We start from the raw sequence: 13,659 nt of genomic DNA, 5'->3' as shown, positions 1-13,659 counted from the left end.
CACCCCCATCACTCATTCACGCCGCCACGTTTCCTGATCCTAACTCGTCTACGTGTCAACCTCAGGCGCATTCTCCTGCACTCTCTCCGCACCCAACCCGCGCCCTTCAAGAAAAAGTTGAGAAGCCAACAATGACAAAGTTCACACAGACGCAGGACAGGGACACAGAGTCACAAACCCACCCAATCATAAACTCCAACCAACCGCCTCATATTTAAAACCTGACGTATTCTACTGGCAGTTCCCTCGAAATCAACTTTTGTTCATTGACCGCTCTCTGCCACCTCATATCACCGGATTCCTTCCCTCTCCGGCAACTCCACCGCTTAAATTTTTTCAAAAATTTCTCTCTCTATAACCAAATCCATAACCTTCAATTACCGCTTTGAATATTAACGGTTTTTTCTTAGAGTTTATCCTTTACCCCATTCTTTCAGTTTCCGTGTTATACTCATCTTTACGACTATGAAATCCATCTCTAGCACCGGAATCGCGGCTCTCCGATTCCACGATCTGACCGGGCTTTCATATTAATTCCATATGCATCCATTCTGCTGCGTCTCCACCGTGTCCGACCACTCCCCGGTGCTCCACCACATGGCGCAGGTACCGACCTCCACGCCAGCCAGATCCGATCCAATAGCCCGGACTGCTAATAACCACGTGCACAGCAACAACAACGGCGAGCACGGGCGTTTGAGCCAGCCGGCAGCGGCTCAGTCGGTGCGGGAGCAGCCGGTGGATGTGAGGATCACTGACATAGTGGGGAACGGGATCTCGGGGATACTGTACAAGTGGGTGAATTACGGGAAGGGGTGGAGGCCGCGGTGGTTCGTATTGCAGGACGGCGTTTTGTCGTACTACAAGATTCATGGGCCTGATAAGATCATGGTGAACCGGGAGACCGAGATGGGATCGAAGGTCATCGGCGAAGAATCGAACAAGAGGATGTCCAGGCAAAAGAATGGGACCTCACTCTCGCCACAACAACAACTCCTTCAACGCAAACCCTTTGGTGAAGTTCATCTCAAGGTCTTAAATCTCAATCAACCAACCCAACAGTAATCCTTTTTTTTTTTTTCGGTGGATAAGTAAACCACAAAGAGTAATTTGCTTGCTCTTTGTTTAAATTTTGGTGTTCATTTCTCATTTCGATTGGCCAGATATGTATATATTAGAAGCATTTTTTGGTCGTAATCTGATTCAGTTTCAATATGCATATCCATTTTGTGGTCGATACTTTTAGATTAAAGTTTTTCATTTTTTTACTTGCTATTTAAGTTACATATTTTTCAATTGCAAGTTCAATTTGTTTAGCGTCTTTTACAGTCTAATAAGTAGGAATAAAGTTTTTAATTTTAATTTTTTTGATAAATTAAATTTGATTCGTATTGTAGGTTTCCACAATTCGTGAAAGCAGATCAGATGACAAAAGATTCTCGATTTTCACCGGCACAAAGAGGCTGCACCTAAGGGCCGAGACCCGCGATGATCGAATGACGTGGATGGAAGCATTGCAAGCTGTGAAGGACATGTTCCCGCGGATGTCCAATAGCGAGCTAATGGCTCCCTTAGACAATGTCACTGTGTCAACTGAGAAGCTGAGGCAGCGGCTGTTGGATGAGCGTGTCAGGGAGGTAGCCATCCAGGAAAGCGAGCAGATCATGAGGAGTGAGTTTGCGACGCTGCAGAACCAACTCGTGGCTCTAAAGCTGAAGCAGCGGCGCCTCATCGACAGCCTGCGTCACTTAGAGGTACATATAATGAAATATAAAAAACTCCATGCCAATCGAATTCAGAATTCTTCTTCGGTTTCTGCTTCTACTACTGCATAGAATTCTGTGCCTCATAGCCTCTCAAATAAGTTGCTAAGAGGCTGGGGGTTTGTCATGCTCTGCTTTTGTAACGATTGGCAGAGTTGTAATTTATCTCTATTTTTAGTGTGATTCTTTTGTATCGAGTATCAGATGGAGTCAGGTTTTTTGAACAACTGTGTATCCATTTTGAATAAATTATAATATTTATTAATGATTCTTGAACTTTCTAGTTTGATATGAGTATCAATTTGATGTTGGGAAACATTTGGACTACGTTTTATTTCATTGATTAATGGTAAGGCCATTATATGATTGTAGACGTTATCGAGTTCAAGTCTCTCCTGTTTACTTCCTTTGTTTACAATTGTATACCCAGTAGATTTCTTTTTGAGGTTCACGTGAGAAATGATATAGCCAGTGAGTTTCCTGTAGATTGTCAGTTTATCCTTGAGCATTTTCTTGTAAACGGGTTGGTTCTCTTGTATTCTAGGTTTCTGAATTGCTGTTAAAGCAGATAGTGGCAGAGTCCTTCCTCATTTATACCCAGAATGTAGAGTTCACGATGTTCTCCATTCTCTCCTTGGCTTCCATAAAAAAGATTCAAATATTAGTTTATGTTCTTAACAGATTTTTATTGTTGAAATGTCCTTTCGAATTAGGAAACAATATACAACTAGTAGGCACTTCTTCCATAAGGATGTCTTTATGTAGCATGTTCTCATTTATACCTCCAGTCAGTACATTGAAGCATTTGGATGGAAACTGTCAACAGTATAGCAGTCTTCTTGTGTCTCAGGGTTTTGAGGGAAATTACTAGAAGTTGCTAGCACTGTGATCTCTCTGGTAGCAACGAATGTGGTTAAATGGTTGTTGTGCTGCTGCTTGTAAACGTTGATGACTGTGTACTGGTTGTTGTAGTGGGTATTGAGAGTGAGAATTAAGATGCTTGATTTATGTTCGGGTGCTTTGAGTTTTGCTCTTTGCAAAGAATAAGTTTTGTGAGTCACTCTCATAACATACAAGTCCCAGAATAGGCAAGTTCATTGGCTTGAGGATTTTTTTAGATTAGTATATACTTGGGTAGCAATGTTGCATGCGTGCATTCTCAGTAATCGCGAAACAGATATTGTCTAGACATAAGCGATCTGTATTCACCACATGAGACAAGTGGGACATGGTGCCTTATGTAATTTGGTGCAGTGTTTGTCAGTCACTTACTCCTCACATTAAGCTTGGTTTGCTGATAGTTGTCTTGTTACTGTTATGGAATTATTTAAAATTAGAGGGTTTTCACAAAATTCATGTGAATACTTGCCTTGCTATTGCAATCAGCTTGTGCATCCAGTAATACCACTACTTGTTTTTCCAATTTTTAGTGTTCGTCAGTCAAGTGGTCTCTCCCATTAAACTAGGTCTTCCAGTTATTCTCTTTTTGCTGTTAGGGAATTATTTGAACACTCATGGTTATCACCAAAAGTCTTTATGCTTATCTTGTAATAGTAATCAGCTGGTGCATCAAGCATTATCACTTCTCAATTCCTATCCTGCTAATTGTTCTGATTTTATAGACATTAATTAATTTAAAAGAGGATTGCTTACTTTATTGCATTCAGGGGAAAGTATGAAAAAGATTTTTTGACACCCGAAAACTGTAATGCAACATGTTACTTTTAGATGCTTTAAGTATGTATTGTAGTGATGGACACTTGATGGAGCTTTTAAGACTCAGGGTATGATTAGAGAGCTCTTCAATATTTTATGAGTCTGATACTTGACAGTCTCCCAAGTACAGAAGCAGTTCCTTAGGCATACATCTTAGTTATGTTTATTTCATGTAATGAAAACTCCTTCTGCCTGGAGAGCCTATATTCCATCATATCCACGGGAAACTTTGCTTGATTTCAAGTCTTGTTTTTTCCAATGTAGTGAGCAATACTTAATGAAATGTAATTTGGTCAATTAGAGGTAGATGATATTCTCGCATTTGTGGTATATGCTTCAAGTCAAAGGTGGAACTAGGTGATTTTATACTTTCTATTTTTTAGCTAGAAGGGCAGAGGGGGGCAACCAAATGTGGCATTCATACCTGGGTAGAGGGGGACAATCGCATCATGATTATATCAGGATTTGAGCACTTAGATTTCAGACAACTGTCAGGCTCATGCATCTCAGCATTTTACATTTTTTTTTTTTGTACTTGCTTTGTGTTTTATGAAAATCAGTATATTTTGCTGTTGTAGCGACTTGCATTGAAGTTTTGGTTAGTGGTGGGTTGACAGTTACTTTAACACTAAAAGTTGGAAAGATTTTTGTCTATCTATAAATTATTTCGTAGATTGTAGGAGAATAATATTAAATTAGTATGAAATACTCTGAATTGGGCAAGAGTTCTTGACTTGTTATTTTAAGAAGCATATCCTGTGTCCATCTGAAGGGCTTATTGGATCTGATTGTCCTTGTTAAAATGAGATTTTACCTTCCGGTTCAACGTTCAAATTTGTAATTTTTATCCTGCTAAGAAACTGCTATTGTACTGTATGATGTAGACAGAAAAGGTTGATCTGGAGAACACAGTGGTTGATGAGAGCCAAAGACAGTTCAATGATCAAGGGGCCTCTTCTAGATCAAAAGACAAATTCAGTGGTAAGTTGTTGTGCCTGTTTATTAGTTTTAAAGACCAACATGACCTGGACCGTCTGGTAATTGTACAATTACATGGTGTTGCCTTTTGGTTGATGTTTGAAATTGACACTTAAAAAGAGTTTTGTCTTAGTCCAGGGCATTTTTGGATTATTTTAAAAGATAATGTGATGTGTCAAAATCTTATAGTGGATTTGTCATTGAGAGTCAGAGGACACGATGTCCCTGCCTTTTTGATTCTTAACTAATATGAGCCAAGCATCTTTATCAAGACCTACCTTTTTTTGGAGAGTCCATGATTGCTTACTTTGGGTTTTTTGAGTCTGCTAAAGGGAACAAGATTTGATATTGAACTTTGCGGCATCTGATGTGGTTCCATGAACAAATCATAACCAAATGGTTACTTGCCAATGTCGTGTTAGGAAATTAACTTGAATGCCTAAAACATTACACATCATGTTTCTGCACTAGAATTGTTCCTTTTTTTTCCCGGTTTTAGAGGAATCATTCCAATAGCTGCCTTGATTTTGAACAAGATATGAGGGTGCCCCTTCCCTTGAGATTGGAGTGGATTGGCATTTATAGGTAGCTAAGCTTGATCAGGACTATAAATGTACTCTTTCTGGCCTTGGGGGGGGGGGGGGGGGGGGTGTTGTGATACGTATTCTTTCAAAGTTTCTGCAGTTGTGATTGTCTGTGACCTGTATTAATTTATGTATGTTACTGCTGACACAGTCTGTTTGTCCTCTTAATTACATTCTTATTTATGCCCTCAGTCTTTTCTTCATTACTGTTGATTTTGTGATATTTTTCTTGTTTTCTCTCTTCTGTGTTTTGTTACAGTAATTTAATCGTTGAATTTTTTTCCCCAGAAGGAAGTGGTAGTGAATCTGAAGATGATAATGAAAGAGTTGATGCTGCCGAGGAAGAAACAGATGAAGAAGAAAATACCTTTTTTGACACTCGCGACTTTCTGTCATCCAGCTCTTTCAAAAGTAATAGTTCTGATTTTCGGGCATCATCCTTCTCTTCAGATGATGAAGGTCTTTATGCAGTTGACTCTGAAGATGATATTGATCCTTCAATTAAATCTGCTGGAAAAAACTATCTGCATGTTAAGCGGCGAAAGAAATTGCCTGACCCTGTTGAGAAAGAGAAAGGTGTTAGCCTTTGGTCAATGATTAAAGATAACATCGGAAAAGATCTCACGAAAATATGTCTCCCTGTTTACTTTAATGAGCCTCTCTCTTCCCTGCAAAAATGTTTCGAAGATTTGGAGTACACATATCTCCTTGATAGAGCATATGAGTGGGGAAAAAGGGTACGTATGTGAGTCAGGACTTTATGGTATTCGTTTGGTTTCCAAAAGGCTAGCAATGTTTGCAATACATGCTTTCATATTTCTAATGTCATTTTTGGATTACTAGACAGCTCTTTTGCTTTTGAAGGTATCCTTGTAAATCATGGTTTTAGTTTTCACATAGTTTTACTTGTCCTACATCCTATTCATCCTTGGTGGTATTTCTGGGGATCTTAGTTTTAAGTGAGCTGTTTGTTGTAATTATTTGGCTCTTCAAATTTATTAAAATCATGGAAATGCAAGGAATATTTCTGTATTTGATGATGTGTACTGTGTTTCCAGCAGGCTGCAGCTAAAGAATAATTAAGTAATTAGAAGAAAAGAATAAAAGAAAGATAGAGAGAAGGCTTCTAATAACTCATATGGATATGAGGTTTTTATACATGGAACGTCCATCTATTTAGTTTATGGTAACATTGGTTTGAAACGAGCATCTCTCTCTCAATCTTTGGAGTGGGTCAGTATGTGTTTCTAAAACTGTTTAATTATGGAATTTATTGCCTTGGCGGTCATGACGATTTGACTGATGTCTGCAGAAGAAACATTTTTGCATGGTCAAATTTTATGTGAGGCATCTAACACTAGATGCTTCTCTAGTAGTGTCCGGAAAAGATTATTAATACCGTGGGTTTAGCCATTGGGATGTCTTGCTGTATGTTAAAGATGCTTATGAAAATGTGATAAATTTGTGAATGGTTTTTCTTTGTTTGCATATGATTTTTAGAGATTTAGGAAGAAGTTTATGTTTAATTTTTTTTCTTTAATTTATTTATTTTTTATGCTTCCCACTTTGGTACACTGCCCTTTTTTTGTTAAATTGTTTAGTTGAGAGTTATTTATGGGAAAGCCTTTTTATCATTTCTATTAGCGAGTCTACTCCCATTATAAGTTTCTTTTGATGTATTATGTAATTTGTTCAGTAATTCCGTTTCTTTAACTTTCAGTTTTCTCTTTGATATTTTGCAGGGCAATAGCCTCATGAGGATTCTTAATGTGGCTGCTTTTGCTGTTTCTGGATATTCTTCAACTGAAGGAAGAATATGCAAACCATTTAATCCATTATTAGGAGAAACCTACGAGGCTGATTATCCAGATAAAGGCCTCCGCTTTTTCTCAGAGAAGGTTTTATTAAAATACATTATCAATTATGTTCTCTCCTTTTATTTTATTTTTTTCATTATTTTATACAAATTATTTTTTTTACCATAATGTTTGTTTTCATTACCTTAAGATAGTAAAGACAATCCAATAAAGTGGACTGGTTTGATTTGGTGATTCCTGCCTGTTGTTCAACCCAGTTTGGCAACAATATGATTAACATATTTAAAATCTTAAGAGTTTTTTTTTTTTTTTTTTTTCAAATGCTTGGAAAATTGAGACTATGAATATGAACATTACGATACACATTATTTTGTCTAAATTGTGGTGTGACCTAACATGATCATAGAGATTTTTCACTGGGTTAATATAAAATATAGCAAAATATAACTTTACCCTTCTATTTGTAACTTACCAATCAAAAAAAAAAAAAAAAGAGGAAGAAAGAAAGACACAAGTGGCTGCACGCAGCATATTTGGGGATAGACATTTTCTGATAAATTATACTGGTCTTCCTGTTTTTTTTTTTGGAGGAGGGGGGAGGGAGGTTGTCTGACAATAATTCTGATTTGACATATGGTGACATTTAATTTAAAGTTGTTGAACAAGCTTACCCTAATATGAATTCTTTCTGTATATGATATAGAAAAGAGGATGTACCACAAAGATTGATGATACCTTTGAGAAAAAAGGGGAAAAAAAGTAAAAGAAAGAACTCAGGACAATTATGTCAAAAGCAGAATACTAGTGGGGCAAATGTCTTAAATTTGAAATTTACGGTAACGGCTCCCTTTTTGGAGAAATTGGCGTTACCATTATCACATTATAACTTGAGAAGAATGGCTTCGATATATGAATAGCTGCATTTCACAAACTGTTGCATGTTCCATACGAGATGATCTTTATATGGTCAAACCTTTCAAATCTGTACAATTTTTTTCTAATTTTTTTTTTTTTTGGCGGGGGGTTGCTTTGAAGTTTCTTGCTAAGTTCCTCTCACTTTTGGTGTCAGGTCAGTCATCATCCTATGATTGTTGCATGTCACTGTGAGGGCACAGGGTGGAAATTCTGGGGAGATAGCAATTTAAAGAGCAAATTTTGGGGTCGATCTATTCAGGTTGATCCCGTTGGTATTTTGACTCTGGAATTTGATGATGGGGAAGTTTTTCAGTGGAGTAAGGTATTTCTCCAATGGTTCAAGTGATATTCATTCTATTCTTGGTTCCAGTTTGAAATGGGCTTTCTCCTCTCAGGTCACAACATCAATATACAATCTCATATTGGGAAAGCTGTACTGCGATCACTATGGTACAATGCGTATACGGGGAAATCACGAGTATTCATGTAAGCTGAAATTCAAGGAACAGTCTATCATTGACCGAAATCCTCACCAGGTGATCTTGTAGTCTCTTTTGATAGATGATGTAAACATTTAACTCTGTTATATAAAAGAGAGTGATGGTATTCGATTTGGCTTTTCCACTGTTGCAAAATGTATTTCTCTACATTCTGGCTACTGAAAATTGGAGAGAACTGTATCTTCTAATATCTATGCTGTTAAGATAGGCAGAGAGGAGGAAGCTGTATCTGCAATTTGGTTATCTGTACCTAACATATATTGCATCATCTTAGTTCTGTTACTGATATCAGTGTCATAAAGAGCAGTACTCATGGAGCATATTTGAACATTTTAGACTTTAATACGAGTGTACGGATTTAAGAAGGAAATAAATTTAAATGAATGAAAAAGAGGAGAAATAAGTGAATAGAAAAATAGAAAGGCTTTTTTTTTTTTTTTCTTTTTTAAAAAAAAGAAAAAATTGTATAACACATGTATACATATATATATTTATGTGTGCATGTGTGTATATATATATATATATCTGTGAGTGCATTATATATATGTGTGCCTCTATATATATATACACGCACACACACACACAAAAATAACCTCTGCTGTCGGAGTTCCAAAGTGATTGTGAATGAGTCCAATTTGTGGATAAATCGCACCTTTCGTGAATCCCTTCCAATTTGGTCTAATTACATCAGATGCCCATATCTGCAGAATATATGCCCCAGAATTTTTCAATTTCCCTTGTTATGAGCACCATAGCTGAAAGCTAAGTTATCTTGCAAGTAGAAAAAGTCTGGTTTATTTTTGGCTCATTCTTAAATGAAAGAAAATTCCATCTCAATGTATTTGGAACTGGGTTATAAGTTATCATAATAATACAAGCTTGGATTGATGTAATCATTATCATCCACCCTGTCGTAGAACACAGGAGAACTTTATAATGTGGACTGAGATTTTCTGGATTTTTTTTTGTGAATTTCATTACATCCTTGATATATTTTCCTGCATCTTTTCGAAATTAACGGTAACTTAAGAGGAAGGACTTTTGAATTCCAGATTCTGCTGAGTGACTGCATGAATTGTCCCATAGAACCTAGGACTATACAGTAAAAAGTAAGATTAGGTTATGTTGATTGTGTTGACCCATCCAATAATATGTATTAAAAGAAGACATAAATAAGCTAAGAGGTAAGCTAAAGTATCTTGAAATACTTTCCTAGTAAAATCCTAATAGGTATCTAATCATCTCAAATCAAATTATAATATTTACTGATATATACTCTTAAATTGTCAAGATTGTGATGCGATTAGTTAGTCGCAATCTAGTGCATGTTATTCCATGTTGTAATCTTTGTAGTTATGATAGCCTCAGTAGAAGTTTCTTAAGAAAAAGTAGCTTGCATTTGCAATGGCCAAAGGCTTGGTTCCCTAAATACTAGATATTGCTAATTTGTTGCCTCCTTCTAGGTAGTAGGTGCGGAACTCCTTTTCTTATCTTTCTGGTTTATGTTGCTTGCTGTTGTAAAATGTTTTGGTGGAAAAAGGGAGTATTTAGCCAGGGTTTGTTGTTTGAGGATACATAGAATATCACTTTGTTATGTTGACGTTTTATATTTATAGTATAACAAAGAAATTTTCACTAAAGATGTAATTTTTATCTCTGCTGCGAAGTAACCTCGCATTTTGTGGTTATTGTTCATGTTCTTTCTGAGCACATAGTTGACCACTTTGGCTGATCAACTGGATTTCAATACTCTTATTCAACAGATTTTTTTATTCAAGTTATAGATGATAGCATCATTGAATTGGTGACTTTAGTGTGTTATTGGATGATATAATTTCAAGTTCCTGCTATTGTTGCAGTGTTTGTACCTACTAGAATTGTTGTCAAGAGCATTCTTGACTGATACAAACATGATTGTTCTTTCAGGTACAGGGTATAGTTCAAGACAGGAATGGAAAAACAATGGCAACACTTTATGGAAAATGGGATGAAAGCATGTATTTTGTAAATGGAGACTCTTCTGGGAAGGGAAAAGGATACGAGTCTTTGTCAGATGCCCGTCTGCTCTGGAAGCGAAGCAATCCTCCCAAATTTATGACCAGATATAACTTAACACGCTTTGCCATCACTTTGAATGAGCTCACCCCTGGATTGAAGGTACTTTTCGAAGAGTTCACTGAAGTTTCCAATTTGATGCCAATCTTACTTGTTTAATTTGGTGGTATAAAAACACTGCACTGAAGGAAAGTTATTTGATATAGTTTCCATTGCATTTTTGTGGATACATGTGGAAGAGATTTGTGGAATGGTTAATAATAACTTAAAACTAATAGTGATTCCTGGAATCCTAAAACACATATGAAATGGTAATGATAAAATTTTGCAATTGTTAAAACCCATGAAATGGAAGTGGTGCAATTTTTCTTTGGTCTACTGCTCAGAAGCCCTCCCACTTTCTTTTTCATTGGCATATTTATTTCTATCTTACATATATACAATACATGTATATTCAGGAAAAGTTGCCACCTACGGATTCAAGGCTAAGACCGGACCAAAGATATTTGGAAAATGGAGAGTATGAAATGGCAAATTCAGAAAAGTTGCGTTTAGAGCAGCGACAACGGCAGGTAAACTTTATGTTGCATTTTTATTGCGTTGTCAACTCCATGAATAGATATTAGCACTTGGGTAATTATGTATGTGGGTAACACAGGACTTCCATTGGCCACCCATTAACATTCTCTTTAAATTGGTTAAATTGAGCCAAAAGGCTGTGCATCATGGTGAATTTAGACACCCAATCTGTAGGTAAATCATTAAGAAAACCATTTCCTTACATGATATCTTTCTGAGTCTGGCTCGAGTTTGCCATGCTTCTAGATATCCTGTCAATAGAAAGTTGTCTACGGTGATCTGGGAAAGATGTCCACTGCCTGCAGTAGTGAAGACAGTTGTCCTCTCTCATTACTTGCTAAGTGCAAGAGTATACGGAACTTGATAAGATCCCCTGTTGATAGATAGGATCTAGTATAAATGTTTAACCATGAAGATTGAATTTTCATTTGGAATTTGCTATTTCTGGCAAATGACCCACTAGTCGGGTGTTTCAAGGTGTGAGGTTGGATAAATTACTTTCACAAAGTTGTTCATCTTGTAATCCAGCATCCAAGGAAAATCATATCTAGTATTGTAGATGGACAATTCGTATGGGAGTTTCAATTTTCATTACACTTAACCACCTGTCAAAAGTCTGAAGGGCGGTTGGTTAAACTGCAGAGTGTCTTTGACAATATTTTTCTTCTTGAATCTGGCATTCAAATAAAATCCTAACTGGCATTGTGGATGAATAAGTTATGCTACAAAAATTCCCAGAAGTGGACTCTCTCTCCCTCTCTTTCCCCTTTACTTTTTGTTTTTTTGGTGGAAGGAGACCTAATTGGTTGCCCCTTGACAGGAATGTATAGTTGCATTTACTTGAGCTTGTTCTAAATCTTTCTCGAGTGAATCATATATATGGTTCATTGCTTGTTTCAAGTGGTTGTTACAACAGTTCAATTGAATTTAGTTAGTTCTTTTGGATTTTAATTCCTTTAAGCATGGTATCTGATAAGTAGTGCGACATTTCTTTGACTACTTTAGCTTTGTAATCTTACATTGTTTTTTTTAATGTTTCGGTTATACACAAGATTTTGCTCTAAATGTATGGAAAATGCAATGCTGACCGTGTCACTGATGACATGTAACAAAATTTCCGTTGCCCAGCCACTAAGGCAACTATTAAGTCTGTTAAATTAGGTTGCTAGGTTTTCAGGTTTGGATGTTATGTTCATTATTTTAAATGCTTCCAAAATAAGTAAGTTGGCTTTGATGGTTATTGATGGGATATTGTTTCAATTGGTATTCAGGCCCGAAAGATGCAAGAGCAGGGTTGGAAACCACAGTGGTTTGCGAAAGACAAAGGAAGTGATTCATACCGCTACATTGGCGGGTATTGGGAAGCCAGAGAACGGGGAAAATGGGATTTATGTCCTGATATCTTTGGCCAAATCCCATCAGATCCGCTATCTGAGTAAGTTCAATTGTTGTTCTCTTGGTTTGTCGATTCTTTCTCATTTTTCTCCAATGGGTGCTGGGTGGCAAATGATTGCTATCTGAGCAGTTTAGGTGTCCCATGACGTGCATGTAAATTAGACAAAAGGTAGTTCAAGGTAATAATAGATTTTTGTTTTCTTCCCAATCTGTCTTTAAATTGTGTATTCAAGATATGGGCATGATCCTGGTGTAATAGGAATGTTGCTACAGTTGGGTTGATTTAGCAAACAACAACCCAGAATGAGAGTTCATAGAATTGTTGATACAATTCATAGGCAATATTTCCAATGTTTGGATGGCATTCTTGCAGTTTCTTAAAGATTTTCATTCTGATGGTCAGAAATTGTGCTTGGTGTTTTTTTTTCCCCTTTAAATATTGAAGAGAAGTGGGATTTGGGGATGAATTGCTCACATTTAATCCAGTTCACGATTGGAAAAGATATTTGCTGAAGCCCTCTGTCTGGAGAACTGAAAACTGAGTTCTGAGCGGATAACTTTTAAGGTTTTTAATATGCAATGCCAATCATACAGCTTCGTTTCCCCCCCTCCCTCTCAAGTATAGGGAGGGGGAGGGGGAAATGGGGAATTCAAACAACAGCTTCAAAACAACCGGAATTGCAAGATGGTGCTAAAACAATGTAGCATGATAACCGGCGGGTATGGGTCAAATAAATGACCCGGCCCATGACAATCGTACAGCTTGTTCGGTTCTAAATTAAAGCATTTCCATGTTAGAGAGTGCGGACACCAAGTATGTTCAGGTATCTTATAAAATATAGTGCTTCTTATAGGTGAGAGGAGCTTTTTTATAATTCATTATAAAGCCCTGTTCCATCTAGTAATTAGGCAATGTGGGACTTAACACCCATGACTATCTATATAAACCACCCACTCTATGTAAGCTTCTTCTTATCTTCCCAATAGGAAACCGGGGTATTACAGATTAGGTGTGAGCTTTCTGGATTTGGCTTTATGATAAGTTCATATGGTTGAATTTAAAAGGCTATGAGAACGTTATTGTCCATCATTTGATTAATTCTTTAGTTTTGTCTCTTATTTGGAACAATTCTGATCTTGATGCTGGTCCTATTGATGGATAACGGATTAAAATTGTAAGTAGTTGTTTTGTTCCAATATTTTGGGAGACAACCTCATGACATGTTTGGTATGCAGAATAGACTCTTGAAATAGAATGACTATTCCATAGAACAACCATTCCTTTGTTTGGTTGGATACTATACCTAGAAAAGCTATCATCATGGGAATGACTAAGATATTCCTTGAGGAACATAAT

The 13,659-nt window shown here is 36.8% G+C and overlaps 1 protein-coding gene across 1 annotated transcript; it reads left to right on the top strand.

Annotated features, from left to right (window-relative positions):
- The first annotated feature begins 147 nt into the window (after positions 1-147).
- Positions 148-12,659, top strand: LOC132179411 (Pleckstrin homology (PH) domain superfamily protein). Its single transcript, XM_059592142.2, has 10 exons — positions 148-1,032; positions 1,398-1,754; positions 4,364-4,460; positions 5,330-5,778; positions 6,784-6,939; positions 7,928-8,095; positions 8,169-8,309; positions 10,200-10,430; positions 10,787-10,900; positions 12,179-12,659. Exons 1-10 carry the CDS (start codon positions 541-543, stop codon positions 12,344-12,346), a joined length of 2,373 nt encoding a protein of 790 aa, XP_059448125.2. The 5' UTR covers positions 148-540; the 3' UTR covers positions 12,347-12,659.
- Positions 12,660-13,659: the final 1,000 nt, after the last annotated feature.

Source organism: Corylus avellana, chromosome 2 (genome assembly GCF_965113065.1).
Source record: "Corylus avellana chromosome 2, dhCorAvel1.hap1.2, whole genome shotgun sequence".
Taxonomy (NCBI): Eukaryota; Viridiplantae; Streptophyta; class Magnoliopsida; order Fagales; family Betulaceae; genus Corylus; species Corylus avellana.
Note: the sequence above shows the minus strand (reverse complement) of the source record. Positions and strands in the feature narration are given on the sequence as shown.

Excerpts from the sequence above, each read along its gene's own strand:
- LOC132179411 (XM_059592142.2), top strand. The coding sequence starts at position 541 with ATGCATCCATTCTGCTGCGTCTCCACCGTGTCCGACCACTCCCCGGTG. Across the intron at positions 4,461-5,329 it reads ATCAAAAGACAAATTCAGTG|AAGGAAGTGGTAGTGAATCT; the intron begins GTAAGTTGTTGT and ends TTTTTTCCCCAG. Across the intron at positions 8,310-10,199 it reads TTGACCGAAATCCTCACCAG|GTACAGGGTATAGTTCAAGA; the intron begins GTGATCTTGTAG and ends TTGTTCTTTCAG.